Source organism: Pelmatolapia mariae, linkage group LG5 (assembly GCF_036321145.2).
Source record: "Pelmatolapia mariae isolate MD_Pm_ZW linkage group LG5, Pm_UMD_F_2, whole genome shotgun sequence".
Classification (NCBI taxonomy): domain Eukaryota; kingdom Metazoa; phylum Chordata; class Actinopteri; order Cichliformes; family Cichlidae; genus Pelmatolapia; species Pelmatolapia mariae.
The window spans coordinates 28092150-28111542 of NC_086231.1; the positions used below are offsets into that span (position 1 = coordinate 28092150).

Consider the following 19393-nt stretch of genomic DNA (forward strand, 5'->3'; position numbering starts at 1 on the left):
CAGAAGAGCATCTCTGAATGCACAGCATGTCAAACCTTGAGGCAGATAGGTTAGAAAAGCAGAAGTACACTCCTGTCAGCTAAGAACAGGAAGATTATGCTTTGTGCTGTGACATTTGGTAGGGTTAGAGTTTGTTCATGGTCTATGCATGGATCCTTCTTGCCCCGTATCAACAGTTCAGGCAGCTGTTTGTAGTGTAATGGTGTCAGGGTTATTTTTTTGGCTTATTCTGGGCCCCTTATTGCCAAATGAGCATAATTTAAACACCAACAGCCTCCATGAGTATTATTGCCGACCACATCCATCCCTTTATGGCTATAATGTACCCATCTTCAGATGGCTGCTCCCATCAGGATAATATGCCACGCCACAAAGCTCAGATCATCTTGAACTGGTTTCTTCTTCACTGTACTCAAATGACCTCCACAGTTAGCAGATCTCAGTTCAGTAAAGCACATTTGAGACGTGGATGAAAGCGACATTCACATCATTTTTGTTAATGTGGACCAAAATCTCTCAGAAATATTTCCAGCACCTTGTTGAATCTGTGCAATGAAGTTTTAAAGCAGTTCTGAAGGCAGGAGTGGGTCCAATCCAGTACTAGAAAGCTATACCTAATAAAGTGTCCCGTGTGTGTGTATTTCACAAGGTAGAAGAGGCAGATCTTGAGTAGTTAGGTTATGAGCTCAATTAATAATGGGGATGGGTCAGATCAACTCATTTTGGCTTGGAAAACGCCTGAAAACCATCATAAAGTACATGAAAACATTTTGTCTGCCAAAGGTAAAGGACACAGCCATAACAGCTTTCTTCCTGTTGTAATAGCTTAGTAGTTGTGGGTTTCTGTGTAGAATTTAGTTTTTCCTTCGGCTGTCATACTGAATGCAGCCGCAGACAGCAGTGTGGCTGAAAAACGCAGAGGAGACAAAGCTCATGTCCCATTGATTTAGTGAATCGGATCACCTCGGGCCCATGTGTGCGACATGTGACCAGCAGTCAAATAAAGCAGTAGGCTGATGAAACTTTGGTCAGGAACTTCGTAAAGAGAGGCTGCGCAGACGCTCAGTGAACGGTAAGATGCAGTCAGGCTTTCTGCAGTATATCCACACACACTGGTTAACCGGTTTCTTTGTCCACGTGGTGGTGAGTAGCATTCCTGCCCCACTCTGCGCGGAACGGTTTAACGAGGCGGAGTGATCGGAAAAGTTATCTTGGCTTTTAAAAAACTCTAGTGTGGAATTGCAGTGTCAGACCTTTGGGTCTTGCTCTATTTTCATACGTCTAGGGTAGAAATCACACACTTCCCATTATGATGACCACCACCAACAGCAGCAGCAGTATATTACACAAGAGCTTGCTTTGTTGCGTAGTTTTGCAGGTTATTTCCCCCGCTTCTGTTTACAAACATGGCCGGTGTGGTCTAACGTGTCGTAGAATCTGAAAACAGCCCAAACTTTAAGTTCGGTGTGAGTCCATCTCTCAACTACCTGTTAGCAAGTTTAGAATGATGTTGAGACTTTTATTTTGAAATCCGACTCCTCGTTTTTAATATGCGCTTGTGTGTTTTACTTAGATTGTACTGCTTTGTTCATGTATGCAGCGACTGTAACACTGTGTCCCCCTACACTGTACACTCTGAACAGGAACATGCCTCCTGCTCCAGCAGATGTTTTGGGCTCCAAGCCCCTGGATGGCGGTTGGGGCTGGATGGTGGTGATTGGGGCCCATATTTCCATTGGGTTTGCCTACTCCACACCCAAAGCCCTTTCCATTTTCTTTAAAGACATTCAAGAAGACTTGCAGGCTGGCTACAGTGAAATAGCATGGATTTCCTCTATTATGCTAGCTGCCATGTATGCAGGAGGTGAGTTGACTCTGTGTATGCTTTATTGGTTAAACTGTTTCTAAGCTTTCCTATCCACATAGTTAGCATTACTGTATGCTTTATTGTTTAGGGACTTTACCTTACAATATAGAGCGCCTTAAGGCAACTGTTGTTGTGATTTGGCGCTGTATAAATAAAACCGAATTGAATTTGAATAGTCTTCTGCAGTCTGTTTTTGTCAGCTGTGATATGTGATGCTACATCAATAAACCACTTGGTTAGCATAAATATGATAATCTCAAACCCAGAGCTGCTTGGAATGCAGTGTAGTGTGGCCTCGTACCTTTAGGCCATCACACTTTTTGTAGTCAGCACCTCTAAATCAGTACTCTTATCACTACTAGAGAACACATTTGTATTGGCTGGTAAATAATAGCCTGCAGGTTAACCAGGCTGAGTTTTTTTTTTTTGTCTCTTGTTCTTTTGTGTTTTATTTAGTTGTCCTAGGGCTCTGACATACCACGTACACCCCATACTAGCACTGATCATGGTCTGTTGATCAGACTTTCTCTACACCTTCTGTAAGAAGTTGCAACAAGCATTACTAAAGCACAGCTTCAAACCAGCCCACAGCAGACAGATGAGTATTTTGAGAAGTCTGCTCTGTGCATTTGTACTTGGCGATAAGCATCATAAACACAAAAATTCCAGTTTCATAAAGATCGTTTGTGTGGTGTCTGTGTCCGCTGCAAAGGCACGACTATTGTGTACGGTTGTAATTTAGACAGAGAAATACAGTAACGAGTAAAATTGGCTTCACATGAGCGACTGCACCCGCTGCCTAATAAAGTGAACGTTGCTACCGTGTAAGTCACATGACCTAAATTTAAGTCTCTTCACTGAGGTCCAAAAGGAATTTATGGAAGTAAGCACCACTGCATGTGACATCTACATTTGGGTTTGTAGAAGTGAAGTCAGATGTCACAAATCAGACCCTACTTAGATATATTATATGCTGTCTTCAAAATACTAAAGTTGAGAATAAATAAAGGTAACAAAAACTGTATTCTCTAAGATTTTGTGAAGACATAAATATTTTATTCACTGCTGAAAGAAAAAAGTAGAATCTTGAGTTTTTATTTAGTGTGATTTTCTTCATCTTGTCTTTTTTTTTTCTTTACCCGAGTTTGTTAGTATCTGCTTTCAAGGTTACAGGACAGCACGCAATGTTACTCACCTGCACTCAACTCAGAGCGGCCTAACTAGTGAAATATTCCCCTCCAATGTGGCTCAGGCACAGGACTTTATCATATTGTCCTTGGCAAGGATTCAACAATGTCACCTAGCGGAGGAGAAGGAAAGAGGGGAATATATCAGAGGAAGGTTCAGCACAGTGGGGTCTGACACCAGGGCCCCCATGGGAGAGACATGACAGCCTTTTCAGGAAACCTCTGACTCAACGAGTCACAATGATAAACTTATAATGGAAATGGATACGGTGGTAGAACAAGAGATGCCCTATTGTGACACGGCTACAACGAAAACGATGATCTATCTTTGACCCTGCTTGGAACCTGTGTAACTGTATAAACAGCTGGGTGGATATTTGATTTCCCATACAGTGTTGTGCAGAAGTCTTGAGTCACCCTTCATTCCTTTATATTTTGCTAGGAAAATGGGACACAGGTGCAGCAATTTATTAAAACATGTCAAATCATACATGGAAATAGAGTATATAAGGTGAAAAGAATAAATATTGTATAATTCTAACAAGCATGAAAGTCAGTATTTGGTATGACCCCCTCTGCTCTTCACACAGCCTGATCTGTCTTAGGCATGCTTTCTTGTCATTTCTTTAAGTAGTCTTCAGGAATAGTTCTCCAGGCTTCTTGAAGCTGTTGTTTGGATCTTGGCTGCCTTTTGTTGTTTTCTGTCGAAAGTTTGTATTTTTATTTTTTAAATCCTGGTATGTTTTTACTGCTTTGGAGGTGTGTTTTGGATCATTATTATGCTGAAAAATGAAGTTTTCGCCAATCAGACACTTTCCAGATGGCATTGTGTGGTGGACCAAAATCTGTTGGTGCTTTTCTGCATTTGTTATTCCATCAGTTTTGATAAGATGCCCAACACAACTGGCTGATATACAGCCCCAAACCATAACAGAGCCTCCACTGGTTGTAGACACTCACTTTTGTATCGTCTTCCTAACCTCCTCCGTAAATATTAACAATGATCTGAACCAAAAGTTTTACATCTGGATTAATCACTCCATAAGACCTGTTGCCACTAATTTTAAGTCCAGTTCTTGTGTAACTGGGAATACCTCAGCCTTTTTTCCCTACGGCCTCCCTTAAGAATGCTTTTTTCCTATTTCCCAAGGACATGAATTCTACTTGTCCAGTTTTCCTAGATTTCTTTATGGACACACTGCACCATTTTGAGATATGCAAGGTCTTCAGCTAATGGCTCTTTAAGAATCACATTGCTAGTGCAAAAACGAAAGAAATTGGAACAAATTATTCGTTTTTGTCACATGCAAAAAGATTGAATCTATCACTGCTACCACCACTGAACTACACTGCTAAAAACAATTAAAGGAACAGCTTTTAATCAGAGTATAGCATCAGTTCAGTTAAACTGCTGGGATATTGATTAGGTAAGTTAAGTAGCAGAGGGGGCTGTTAATCAGTTTCACCCACTTTGGTGTTAATGAAATTAACAACAGCTGCACTAGAGGACAATGAGACAACTGCTAAAACAGGAACAGGAAGTCAGTGATGCCCGGGTCCAGATCTGGGAGGAGATCACCCGGTGTTTCATTAGGAGCACACCCCAACGTTGTCACACATGCATACAGGGATGTGGGGGACATACAACTGAGCATCGTTGCTGCATCATTTTTTTTTCCACTTTGATTTTTGGGGGGCGGGTTGATCATTTTTATTGCCTTCAAATGATGTGTGAACTTTTCATTCCTAACACAGTCCACATCAGTATACGTATCTTTTTTCCCCATTGAGATCTGATGCGTTTTCAAAGCGTTCCTTTAATTTTTTTTTCGAGAAGTGCGTGTAGGTTCACGGAGTTTGTCTTTTAGCAATAAGAATATAGAGGTTTTCATTATTCTGGAGAATGACTGGTGGTTCAATGTCACTCTTTCAGGCAAGGTTATGAATGAAGGAAAGAGTGACAGCATATAAAAGGCTTTTTAATTGCTGATTGATCACTGGGTGTAGTGTTTTACATTATCAGGGGAATGTTTAATGAGTTGCCAGGTTGCTTTGCTGTGGAGGTCTTCTGTCACCCTCTGTGGTGTCCTTTTGCCCTTGGTTTAGATCAGGGATGCTCAACAGCTAATGCGCAAATAATAATGCTTTTCAGATAAAATGAACACACATTTAAAAAAAAAACATGAAACTCATCTTTTAAGTTATTTATTTTTTTTAATGAGCTATTCATTACAAAATTGTGTGGCAGAATTTAGCCCTATGATCACATGATGAATTTCACTGGTTTAGACCCATCAGTTTACCTTGAAGTAGTAGGTACCCGGATTGCTAAAACTTTGGCGACATTAAGAAGTAACATAATACAAGAATGTACTGCTCTTTCTCAGTGTTCATCTGTTTTTTGCAGGACCGGTGAGCAGCATGTTGGTCAATCGTTTTGGGAGCCGACCAATTGTCATCATGGGTGGACTGATGTGTGGAGTGTCTATGGTAACCGCATCTTTTGGGAGCTCCATCGCTTATCTCTACTTCTGCATTGGCGTCATTGGAGGTACAGTACTTTTATTTCTAAGCAGTATGTGTTACTGCTGCTTGAACAGTTTTTACTTTTTGTGGTCTCACTTTGGGAATTCATAATTGATCACAGACTAAAACCAAGATATCATGCCATACTTGTTTACCATTCAGTTTGCATTCCCATCAATCCTGGTCCCAGTGGGATTGGGATGTTGGCAGTCTGCATCTTTTCACATCCCTTTTAGAATCTCTTGGTTCAGATCTGCTCCCCATAACTAGACTGCCATGCCTTTCCTGAAGGCCCTGGGCATCTGCCCCGGCTCCTAGGGTGCAGTTAGAGCACCGAGGGGACCAGGACCAGGACAGTAATTAAGACAGAACTGTCTCTGATCCCAGAGAGCATGATCTTCCATGGCCCTCTGTACTCTTCCGTAAGCTCCAATCAGGTTCGTCACATGGGGGCTCTCTGCCATCCTAAGAGGCTCATTACCCAGCCAAGGGCCCCTGTGAAGGATTAATAGGCACAGCGAGTGGCTGGGCCATGTGTGGTGCCTGGGGCATGTGTGGGCTCTACACTGTTCCCCTGTGCCTAGTGCACTGACACACAGGCATTAGGCAGTTTTGCCTAGAAGTCATGCAGACATATGCTTACACATACACAAATACCCGCACATTAATAAAAAAGCACCCCACACACAGTGAAATACATCTCAGAATTACTCTTTATTCAGTCTCTCACTGGTGTTTATGATGCTGAGAAGCTGGTGAGGTATGCTGTCCTTGTCACTGGAATAAAGAATCCTTCTGATTGGTTGGAGCACCTGCCTGGCACCGTTAAAGCACAACACAAGATCACATGAACAGTTTCATGGTTTGTCTCTCTGCACATACCTCAGCTTTAACAATCTGTGTTGCTAAGATTGACTGCATTGGCAATACACACAGTGGACTTTTGTTAAATACCCCAACTCTTTAATCTTTGGGCTGAACAACACTCGGTGTGTTAATGCTCAATCAACAGTCTCTTTAATCAATACAATTCTCTTTATTCCATACAACACTTTGAGCATTACAAACGTCCGGATGGGAGATGTGCACAGGAGGTATGTCCGGCAAATCTCGAAGTGTCCGTTTCTCACATTCTTATACCTTCGGCCCCCCTCCAAACTAAGCATTCACATTCTTTCTCTTTCTCAGTGAGCCTAAGTTATGACCTTGGCTTCCTGTGCAGTATGTTTTGTTCTTTCTAATCAGAAAAATAAGGCCATGATTCTCTGGAAACAGTATTTCTTATAAATCAGCAGTATAATGCATCATAAAACAGTGTAATATCCCATTCCTGTTTTTCTCAGAATAAACAATCAACTACAATCAAACAATCAATCTGCTGGTCCCTCTCTAGTCTAAACAACAGTGTTTCAGTAACTTTCCACTAGAAGATGGTCCCCTGTTATCTACTTTCTCCCAGGCAAGCGTGAGCGAGAGTCTACAGCATTCTACCCCCCAAGGACATGTAATCTAATGCCTTTATTTTCAGGGCCGTGTCCACTTAATACTACACTATATGGTTACATGGTATTTTAGTTAATATAAAGCATAGAATTGAGGCACTTCAAATAGTAATTTAATCTCAACACTTTCTAGGACATTTTGATGATAGTACATATTTATAATTGAACTAAGAGCGTCATTTTAAATATTTCCATTAGTTTATATAGTGCTTTTCACAGACAAAATGATGACAAGATGTATAGTTTGGATCTTGTCCATTTAGTATTCTGTATGTAATACAAGAAATTTTAAACAAATTCTAAAGTCAACTGGGAGCCAAATTAAAAATGATAAAGCAGGGTTAATGTGAGCTCATTTACTAGAATGTGTTAGTGTGGTTGCAGCATTTTGCATTGCTTGGAGGCGTTAAAGATGCTTTATCTAAGCCTGTAAAAAGAAGGCAATACAATAATCCAGGTGTGACAGCACAAATGCATGGAAAATTCCTCTATTGCTATTTTTGGTACGTCATGATTTGGGGTTCCATGATCATTTAAAACACACTGCTATGCATTAAAATGCATTAAAAATAAGTTAAATAGAACACTTAATAGAACCTAAAGAGGTGTCAGTCTGTGCAGTCAGAAAGCATGAACCATTGTGAATCCATTTCACCTGCTTCGGTGCAAATGAACATGGCAACAGGTGCACTGGACAGGCAACAGAAATGTAGAAATTGTTTTGCATGTGGTGGCCACAGACCACAGGTTTGCCATGGCATCTCCAGACTCTTTCAGATCTGTCAGATGAGCTCTTGGCGAACCTGCCAGTTCTGATGTTCTCTGGCGAATGCCATTGGAGCTGCACGGTGCTGGTTATGAACACTTCATGGAGTCTGTTTATGAGACTTTGGTCAGAAACATGCACATGAGCAGCCAGCTGGAGGTCATTTTGCTGGGTCCTGTTCCTTCCCATACAAAGGAGCAGACACCACTCCTGCTGGGTTGGCACCCCTTTACAGCTCTGTCTCCTTGTGTAATGGCCTCCACACTCTTGAGACTGTGCTGGGAGATACAGCAAACCATTTTGAGAAGGTGATGTGCCATCCTGGAGGAGCTGGATTACAACTAAATGGTGCCATGTGGCTTTTTGGAGATTGCCTTTCCAATGAAGACAACCTGTTGTCACTTTCACTTGCACCAAAACAAGTCTGGCAGCAGCTTTAACTTATGTTATTGTACTGTGATGATTAAGTGTTCCTCTTAAGTTTTAGGGGACAGTGTAGTAATTCGGTGACTTGTAGATGTCACATTTATTGTGATTACAGTCAGTCTTTTAAATTTAAAGTCAAAATAACGTGAAATTCCTCATTAGGAAAGAAAAAATTGCTAAATTACACTTTTTATGTCCCCCTAAAAGCCTAATATAGTTAATCCCAATTTAAATGCATTAAAAAAAACCCTCAAACAACAAAAACTTTATGCATCGTAAGAATACCCTGACATTAGAGGGAGACATTTTAAACACCGTAGCTATCTAACTGTAACTCTTCATCTTCTTCAAAATAAGGTGCAATTAGATTAAAATTTTCTGCATAGAAAGGCAAGTGAGTAAATGTATTACCCAGGCTCTCCAATTTATTTCTACTTGAATGGAGAAATTATTTCTGAAATAATTCCAGAGTCCTGTAATGAGATTTTAGATGGCAAAAGTGAAATGAGATGGAACCTTAATGAGCAGCCGGCAGATTTAGTCTTAATTTAATTAAGTACCCTTTGGAGCTTAGGTTCAGTAGGGTTTTTCTTCCTGAGGGTTTTTGGAATGTGACTGAGATGTTTTCAATCTTTCTACATGCAGGTTGTGGACTCGCCTTTAACCTGAATGCATCTCTCACCATCATCAGTAAATATTTTCTGGCCAGGCGTCCTTTAGCCAATGGACTTGCTATGGCTGGCAGTCCAGTGTTCCTGTGTTTCCTGGCTCCTCTTAACCAATATCTACTGGGCACATATGGCTGGAGAGGAAGCCTCCTTATCCTAGGGGGTCTGATGCTCAACTGTTGTGTTGCTGGAGCCCTCATGCGACCTGTTTGTAAGCCACTCTCTTGTGCACCGCAGCAAAACGTGGATCGGCCAAATAAGTGCAAGACTAAGATAAAAGGAAGCTGTGTGAAGAACACAAAGAAGTTTGTGGATCTGTCCTTTTTCAGGGACAGGGGCTTTGTCATTTACCTAATAGGAAATGTCATGTTCATCTTTGGAGCGTATGCACCCATTGTGTTCCTGTCTACCTATGCTGTTAGCCAAGGTGTTGAGAGGTACTCTGCAGCCTACCTGCTCTCCATTATGGGCTTTGTTGACATGTTTGTTCGACCTGGCACCGGCCTGGTAGCCAACAGCAAGTGGATCAGGCCTAGAATTCAGTACTTCTTCAGCTTTGCCATGGTTTTTAATGGAACGTGCCATTTGCTGTGCCCTCTGATGAAGAGCTATACCCTCCTGGTGGTCTACGCAGTATTTTTTGGTGTGGGGTTTGGGATGGTTTTCGCCCTGATATTTGAATGCCTTATGGATCTGATGGGAAATCAGCGCTTCCCCAGCGCCGTTGGACTTGTCACAATCATGGAGTGCTTCCCCATGCTGCTGGGACCACCTGCTGCAGGTAACACATCCTTCATTCATACATAATCCTTTTTCTGTCTTTCTCTTACACAAGTACACATATTTACTCTGAGATCACTTAAGATTGCTTTACGCTGCTTCTTTCTACAACTGAGGCAAAGAGCAAGGTAATATATACTTACCTTGCAGAAACACTTGGGGAAAAGAGAAATTTCCACCGTTACAGAGGAAATAACCGCTTTCAAGCGAGAGCAGCCTTGCAAACAATATTTGTTTGTTTATCTCTTTCATTCGCAGGCTGTGCATTATGTTGCAGTAAAGCTTGGTAACAGTATCATTTCTGTAAGACAGAGCCGCATTATCACTGAGTATGGATGTTTTGTATTGTATGAGACGCCCACACAAAGATGCAGTTCGTCATGGTGATTTCCTGCTGGAAAGAAGCCATCTATGCTCATGGGCACAGGCTGTCATGACATAATGGAGCATCTAGGGCAAATCCAGGCTTCATTTAAAGATGAGAAAAAAAGCTGCATTTTATTTACAGTCTGACTTTAACCGCAGCTGGAAGAACATTTGCAATAGCAACAGGTTGGGTATAAAGAGCATCTTAGTGAGGCACTCGGAAATACAGATGGGCAGTTTACCAGTAAGAAGCAAACTGTGTCTATATTGTGGAACAATTTCAGATTAATGTTTCTCAACATCAAATTGTGAAGACTTTGAATATCTTATCATTTACAGTACATACTATCATCAACAGATTCAGAGAATCTCTGTGCACATGAGACGAGGCCGAAAATCAGTATATAATGCCCATGATGCTCAGGCCGTCAGGCAGCACTGAATTAAAAACGGGCACGATTCTATTGTGACAGCTTTTTACTGCAGGTGCCAGAAATGTATCTATAAACGCAGCCCACTGTAACATCCACAGATATTTCATGGTTGAGGCTTTATGAGGTAAAGTTAGGGTGGTATTGTTTGTATTGTGGTATTGTTGGTTTTCATTGCAGTTATAAAATATTTTCATGTTGCAAAACTGATGGGGAAAAAACAATGCCAAACTTTAAGATTGATTCACTTATGCATGAATCTACATCATAGTGTGTAAAAGTCACATTAGGAAGCACACAGTAAGGTTGGGCGATTGGACCCACCGCTCTTGTAAAAGCCTTTGATCGTTTTTACAAGAGCGATTTATTTATTTGCCCATGAGTAAGTTTGCTAATAATGTTGGTTGAAGCTAACAAAAGCAGTCAATGGAAAAAATAATAGCGCTGTTTTAGCAGCTGCGAACAAATCCACCCTCCTCAGAGTCACCCAAATGCAGCGATTCATTTACTTAAACTCATAATAGAAAGAAAGAACGGCAGTAGCCTATGTTCAGAAAAAACAAAAACATTTTATTTAAATTAAAAAAACCCAAAAACCACAATGGTGGGGAGGGAAACAAAGAGAAACTGGATTCTTTTTTCCACTATAACCGTGTTTACAGGCCGGTCAAGTGTTTGTCTGTCTTACACACTTACAAAATTAAACAAAAAGTAAGTTAAAAATCAAAATATCTCTTCGAGCGAACATAAAAAAACCCCAAACCCTCAGATGTAAAGTCTTTTGTGCAATTCAGTGCATCTCAAATAAATAAATAAATGATTCAATAATCCAAAAAGTAGCTATATTAATACTGAAACAAACAAGAAAAGAAGGTAAAGTATTCCCTCCAAACAAAACTTACGAATAAATTCTAAATGCGTAAATCAGTCGGTGCGTGATTACAATCCCCCGCCCATCAAAAAGTCACCTGCACGAATATATCGCCTGTTGTCATTTATTGGATTGACGAATGTCGGCTGGAAATTTTTACATATCCCCCAATCTTAGCACACAATACTACACTGACCACCTGTTCAGCATTTTGGCTCATTGTCCCTGTAAAACAAAAAGAAAAAAGCTACTAACATTACTATGAGATATAGTGTAATAGCCATTTTAGCCTAGAGTTGATTTTGCAATATCAGTCAAAGTATTTCCTCCTTTTCATCATTTGCATGTTGCTTTTTTTTTAAATCATTTATTCCCCGACTCTTACTGCTTTTCTTAACAAGTCGAGGCGGACCTATTTTGTCCGATAAACTAGTTACCATCTTCTACATGTAACTTTTTTCTTAACTTGTGGCCATCTTTCTTCATGCATGTAAGGATAGACTAGAATACTTGTAGGTGTACGCTCCCTAGTGTTTTCAGAAATTTGGTTTTGAAAGGTATTTATCATTTTTGGTGATGTCTGTCAATAACACATTCTGTATTGCAGTAAGCAAGCCATTCACTCTGTTGTTGCTCAACTTGTTCACCAGTGTTCATACAGGCCTAATGTCCTAAATAAACAAGGTGAGGATGTACAGTAGTTTAGCTGAACATGACTTAATCAGCTGTGAATATCATCCTGCTGACAAACGCGTCCTTTGCCTCCAACCTGACTTTTAATGAGGTGAAAAGTTACAGGCCCCCCAGTTTGTCTAGAGCGACCGTGTTCCGAGGCGCTCATTTAATAGGGTAAATAAGTGCCTCCCTGCACGTCTAACAATCTCCTCCAGAGGGCTCAATCGTTATGTCTCCCCTATTCTGCTTGTTACTGCTCCCCCAAACCTTCGGGTCAATCCAATTAGGAGGAAGTGAGGTAAGCGGGTGTAATTACCCTTTTGCTTTGGGTGTTTAATGACGCTCAGTTCAAACTCTCGTCATTAAAGTCCTGTACCTGGGCCATAATTAAGCTGTGAATACATTAAAAAAAGAGGTGACTATGCCAGATGGACTTAATTACTGCTTAGCCAATCAAGGGCTGTCTTAATGAGGGTGATGGTCATTGGAGTACAGGCACCAGATGAGTGCTATCAATCAGATAATACAGCCAGCATTGAGATCCAAATGCAAAGTGACCCCCTCCTAGTATAGTACAGTACATTGCATTCAGTCACACAAACATTATTTTAACACAATCTTCCATTGCAAAGATGGCAGGTGGTATCTGCTAAGGGAATCCGTTTAATTTCCTTATAGTTTAACATCGTCTTTAATTGGTTTCAAAAGGAGACTGTAGCATGTTTGTACTAAATGTGCTTCCTAATATGTTTGACAAACATCAAATTTAAATGTCTTTTGAAAGTTGGGTGTTTGGTTCAAGCAGAATTTTATAAAACTGACCTGATGATAAACACAGTCATCTTTACTAACTAGATGTTTAATAGTGGAAAGAGAAGGGAAGACTCTAGGAGTAAGAGAAAATAAAGAGAAACTAATCCTGCTCAAAATACTTCAGCTTCTGAGGCGAGCTGCCATGATTCCATACGGCTTTAAGGGGGATTGTAATGCAGTGAGGTGGACAGTCCTAGATGCCGAGACTGAGAGAGATAGCGACATTCGCCTATCGATCCGTGTCTGGAGGGGAAAACAGGGGTCGGGGCGACTTGTGCACTTAGGACTCAGAAAAGCCACAGGCTCAAATCTGATCTAAACCACATTTGTCACTTTTCTGCAGACTTGAGCTGGATATTTATGGTTCTGAGAATATGCCTCTCTTCTGATTCGTTTTGGTAGCAGCCATCCAAATTGCCTTCCCGGCGATTCAGGAGAGCCAAGAAGGGTGTAATGGCCCCGTCATTTCCGAGATGGCTCTTCTCAAATTGGCCTATGCTCACTCTCGCTCTCTTGCACGCACTCATAAGCAATATCTGAGTCTGATCTTCCTCTTCACCTTCAAACTTGCTGTCTAGACGCTATACTCTCACTGTGCTGTGTTTTCTTTGATTAGTTTTAAATATTCTTTCTGGCCTCCTCCACACAGGGTTACTGGTAGACATCTTTGGCGACTACAAGTACCTTTTCCTCATGTGTGGCTCAGTCATCACGACTGGCGGGCTTTTTCTCTTCGTCATGAACATCTACAACTACCACATGCTGGAGAAAGAAAAGAGAGCTAAAGACCGAGAGCGTAACCAAACTAACATAGAGAACCAGGAGCAGATGAGGATCTCAGCGGCAGAGATGGAGCAGCCTGAAGCTGAGGAGACGGAGATGAGCACAGCCCAGCAGGACCCAGAGAGCGCCGAAACAAAATGAAATGTGATTGCTTTATTTAGCGTGAATGCAGCGGGATGATAGTTGTAGCTGTACAGGTTGATCTTAGCACAGATTGCTTTCTGCTTGCCCACACTCATTTTTAACAGACTGATTTATTCGTTCAGTCAGTCGGCAATTACTTTGACATTTGATGAACTGTAAAGTCTTTCAACCAGCAGACAACACAGAGACTACAGCCATGCTAACAGGTTGTATAGCAATTTGAGCTAATTGCTAATATCGGCGCGCAAAGCTGCTTAACGTAGTTAAACGTGGAGATTTCTCACTGGTATAAATTTGACTATATTCACCATGTTAGCTTAGTGTGTTTACTTTTATTTTTTTTTCTTATTACTTTTGCTTATTAGCACAAAGTAGAGCTAAAGTTGATGGAAGTTTTGCTGTACAAGCCATACATGAACAACTTTGACCTGGTTATGGCTCTTGATGAAGAATTGAAGATGGTTAACCAATTTTTTGAAAGTTTAAAAAAGGTTAGCTACCTTTCCTGTGCATGTGAGTTTGTGCAGCCTGTAAGTAAATATCAGTATTGGGTCAAGTTTTTTTAAGATGAGAAATGCATCCTGTTGGAATACCTTTTGTGTTACCAAAAACAAAAACCTTTTTGCAATTCATTCTTGATCCTGCCAGTTATTTTGTTCTGAAGGCACAAAATAACCTTATGTATAATCTTATTATACATTAACCTTTTGATTTGTATTGATCTACCTCATTGCAAACTGATATGAGCGCCTTTTACTCTGTAAACAACAAAAAGCTGTTTGTTTTTCCACATAGTAGGATGGGGAACTAAAACTAGAAATTATTATTTCTGAGTTGATTCACTGGCATCATCCTCTTTATCAGTGGACCTTGCCATCAGCTGTGTTGTGAAGCTGTTGTGCTTTTTCACATTTCAAGCAGAGCTGTTTGTAGCTGAGGGACATTGTTTTCTCAGACACAGTCTGTGATTTCTTGTATTGTTGTTCTTTTTTCTGCACAATTGAAAAGTGATGCGAATATTTACTGTACAAACTGTAAATTCTGGAATTTACATTTTGTTGATTATGTCATGTTGTCAAAATGATATGATGCCTAACCTGTGCATCAAGTTTGGTTGAACTCTTGATGGTTCAGGAGGGGTTTGTGGACAGACAGAGATTTCTGTTTTTATATTAAGTTACAGCAAATTTCATGTTTTTATTATTTTCCTCAGTATGCTTCAAGGTTACATGACACTTTCTAGAAAATTTGTAAATTATCCCAGAGCACTAAGGCCACACAGAGGAAGAAAAACTGTGACAGTGATTCTTAAAATGAAAGAGAATCGTATTTTCTATCTATTTATATAATGCACTAGTAATGCAGATGTGTCTGGGATTTTCTTTTTTGTTTACTGGGTTAAAAAAAAGTTGCATTTGAGTAGTAATGGATGGAATAGATGCCATGAATTGCAAATGTGTTATGTTACCCGTGACAACAAAGAAATAAAAGAGTACTGTCACAAAGTACAAAGCTAAGACCTTTAGCTATATGTCAAACTTTAGCTGCTCTAAACAGCAGCTTTTAGCTAAATTTCTCTTTTTTTAAAATATCAGTCATCTCTTTAATATTCATGGGGAAATTATGACCAGCATGTTTTACTAATTTACAGTCATCTGTCCACTCTGTCAGCTCTCTAGAGGTATGACATTTGTACAACTGTACCTGCCTTGACTCTGAAGCAATGCTGAATTGCGTACTTTCCTTTAAACCTGTGATGTTTTTCCATTGTTGTTTTCACCGTACTGAAAACACTGCTAACATATTTTGTTGTAGTATACTGTGAGATCTCTTGCAGATGCAGTGTTTACATTTTATAACTTCTACTTTCTGTATGTGAAATACTGTATATGCTGGTCCATATTTTTCCATTTTTTTTGGTTGGTCTTTGTAAAGTCTGTAAAGTTTAAACATACACTAACAAAGCCTGTTGTTGGAGTCTTAAACTGACTTTAATTCTGTAATCAACAGCACATGATAACACCTTTTTAACCCTTTTAACCGTTTGTCAGCATTTATTAATTTCAAGCTGAAACACAAACTAACGAGTGCCCCAAAATGATGCGATAATTTTGTGTTGACATTTAGCAGTCACATTTATTTTATGGAGAAGATGGATTTGTATAAACTGTTAATTGATTTAATGCTGTGTATTTGCTTTTCTTATTTGATTTCTTTATCTGAGTAACAATTTTAAGGTTTACTTTTCGATACTGTTCTGATTCTTTTGAAATTTACAGACCAGATCTGACATATTTTTAACATGTGCGCATTGTACCAATAATGGTAGATGACACTTTGTGGTTTATCTATGTAGATGATTATTTAGGTCTTCAAATGAGAAGGATGAATAGCCCTGTTTAATTTCCCTCCTCACTTTTTGCACTATCCAGCGTGCTTTTTTTTGCATTTCCCTTTCATCCAGCGATGCTCAAGAAATGCCATCAAATCAAGATGTAGCGTGCAGCTTTTTCAATGTTGGCGCCTGTGTCCAATTTTTCACGACAATTAGAAAACTGGGGAACAAGTTTGGAAATGTCAGCAGCTTAAGGGTGTGAGCGCCTAATGAAGCAAAGCCCGGCTGTTCCAGCCTAGTGCTCTTGTGTGCGGCCTCACACGCATCAGCAAATCAGTGGGCCAATAAATTAGAAATGCACAGGCGAGTACACATACACACGTGTTTGCTATCTCCGGTCCCTTTGCTGAGTATTATACAAGGTCTTTGGACATGACAAGGTGGAAAGATACCCGAGAGACGAGGCTGCGGTTGCAGCGGCCAGGAATCTGTTTGTCATTATTATATTCACTCTCACCTCGTGCTCCCCTCTGGCCTCCTGACCCTCCTCTACAGGCTGCCCTTCTCATAATGTTTGTTCCTGTGGAGTTCCATAAATGTTGTCCTCCATGCCCAATGGTAAAACCCCCCCCAAAAAACAAGACTTCTGGATCTCCAGAGGGTCTTGGAGGTGGTCCAATGACTAGGCAATGCTGGGTGAAAAGTGCTGTGGAGCAAAAAATAAACAGCCGTGAATAAAATGGCTTGAGGGTAGTTTACACTTCTGCATTGCTGTTTAGTAATTTCACAGTTAATGCAATGTTATGTGATCATGATCTCAATAAACACGGGCTACGTCCTTACTAAAGGGTTCGTTTGGTGTTCTTTCTCCTTGCATCATGGGCTTTAGTGTCTTGCCCAGTAGAGCTCTGTCTGCTGCGGTCTGCTGAGGTCACAGCAAAATGTAATATAATTGCAAAATAGCTGGAAACACTAAGTAGCATCTGTGGCTGTAAATGTAAACAGGAAGAGTAGTGCTAGTGTTAGAGTGCTTCTTCCTTATCTGTTTATGACGACTACAATTAGAATGCATCCGCTTGTTCTAAGTGTAACTGGCAGCTCTCAGTTACAGTAACTGTCAGTCGTTGTTAAAGAGGTAGCGAGCTCAGGAGTGCGTGAATCTAAGTGGGTATCACTCTTCATAAAGCATCCTACGTACGCCACGATACATTCTTAGACTGGCGTGTGGATGTTGACTGTCAGCCATTCTCTTGACCTTTGGATCTGTGCAAATCAGATCCTAGTTGTTTACAATAGGGGGGGCTGACCTGATGAATCTAGAGTGGTCTTACACAAGCGAAAAGTTGGAGACGAGCAGGAGAGAAAGAATGTACTCCCAAAGGGCTCAAAGAGCACTGGCATCTATCAACAGAAGAAATTGAATGGGATGTTTCGGAGCAGCAGAGATTAGATAGACCCGAGGTTGTTGAGCAAGCAGAGGCACCCGATGTAATGGTTTCCTCGCTGCAGTGAGATCAAACTTATAGAACGCAGCGAAGGAGGACAAGTGTGCACACACATAAATACACAGACACACTGCGAAGCCTACAGTGGCCTTTAGGGTTAAAGAAGAGATGTGGTGCATGGTTATTTGCTCAGGGACTGCACTGTATGGGATGAGAGAAGATGACACTGGAGAGGTGCTATTTTCACATTAGCCACATTTTCATTAGCACATGCAGACGCTAGGTTTCTTGTGATTGATTTCAAAAGTTAATCAAATCAGAGAGATTATAGATCAAGTTTAATTGAGTACAACTGGAAATACAGTGCTGTGCAAAAGTCTTGAGCCACAGTTGACAGTTCTCCAGGTCTCTAAAGGTTTTCTTTGGATATTAGCTTCTTTTCCCACTTATTTTCAGTCCAGTTCCTGCATCTGACTTTTTTTAGAGTAATGTTTTTTTAACCACTTTACACTAAATCATTCAAAGATAAAAAAGGCACCTAACACAAGGGTTGAGGCAGTGTTGTGCTGACACATACCAAAGAACAAATTTTAAATGGCATCTTTAGGCACTTTGTTACCTCTGTTATCTCTTGAATTAAATCTACAAAAACTGTCAAGTATAACATACCCAGATTTTCAAAAATAGTATTTTTGCACCAACAATGTGATTCCCAAAGAGCTGTTAGCTCAAACATTATATTGGCATTGTGGACAAACTGGACAAGTGGAGGACAAAAGAAAAAGTAGCAGGCCTACAGCAGATGAACAGCATCTGAAAGTGATGTCAGCAAGAAATAAATACCAGAAAAAATACCAGACACAGGAACTGAGAGATGCATCTGATCCTTGTGTTGATCCATCGACTGTCTGCTTAAGCCTCTTTGGAAATGGTTTTATTAGAAGGGGAAACGGGGAAAAAAGGCTGAGGTATACATCAGAAAATCAGTGGTCTGTCGGAGCGATGAAGCCAAATGTGAAAATTTGGTTCACATTGCAGGAGGTTATTAGAGAGGTACAACTGTCAATGTTTTGGCTGTACTTCAGTCAGTGCTGTTGGACACATGAGCAAATATGAACAGAGAAAAGTAGGGTCAGATTTTATTCACGTTTCAACTGGAAAGTGTCTGATTGATAACAACTTCAGCTACACAATACTGTATTATAACATACCAACGACAAACCTGGGTTTTGTTTCCTATGGTTCATATTCAGTATAAAGAAAATTAAGCGTACCTATTGGGTCCAGAAAGTACCACAGTTAGTCATTAATTCATTCAGCTGATCCAAACAACGGTCTGATGGGGGCAATTTTCCCCTACGGCACATTTTGCTCTCTTCCATGTGACAGAGAACAGACATTCCCATTGTCTAGTTGTCACAAAAAAAAATTGGGGGAAAGATGCAAAAGACAAATAGGGAAATGCAAGTCACAGGATAACTGGTGCAAAATAAAGAATGAACACGCCAGAAAAGGGCGAGAGAAGGTAAAAGAAGGGGCGTTTGCTACTTCGGGAAGTAAAGCAAACCCCTTTCCATCCATCATCCCTGTCTCTGTCCCGTCGACTGAGCAGGGGAGGTAATGAAAGTAATTTAATGTGTATCTATAATTAATATGCTCTCTTTGGGCGGTGTGGTTGGGCCGAACGGGTGATAGAGTGTGTTTATTATGCGTGTGAGGGAGCTGGAGTGACGGGGCACTGGGCCACTGACATGGTAATTCACTAGCCATCACTCCTGCAGCGCCGAGGTCAGATCGGTGCAGCTATA

General features: G+C 40.6%; 1 protein-coding gene across 1 annotated transcript; it reads left to right on the plus strand.

The window, feature by feature from the left end:
• Positions 1-1070: 1070 nt before the first annotated feature.
• LOC134627218 (monocarboxylate transporter 2-like) lies at positions 1071-14415 on the plus strand. The gene is made up of 5 exons (XM_063473167.1): positions 1071-1143; positions 1644-1864; positions 5462-5605; positions 8920-9723; positions 13528-14415. Exons 2-5 carry the CDS (start codon positions 1648-1650, stop codon positions 13800-13802), a joined length of 1440 nt encoding a protein of 479 aa, XP_063329237.1. The 5' UTR covers positions 1071-1143; positions 1644-1647; the 3' UTR covers positions 13803-14415.
• Positions 14416-19393: the final 4978 nt, after the last annotated feature.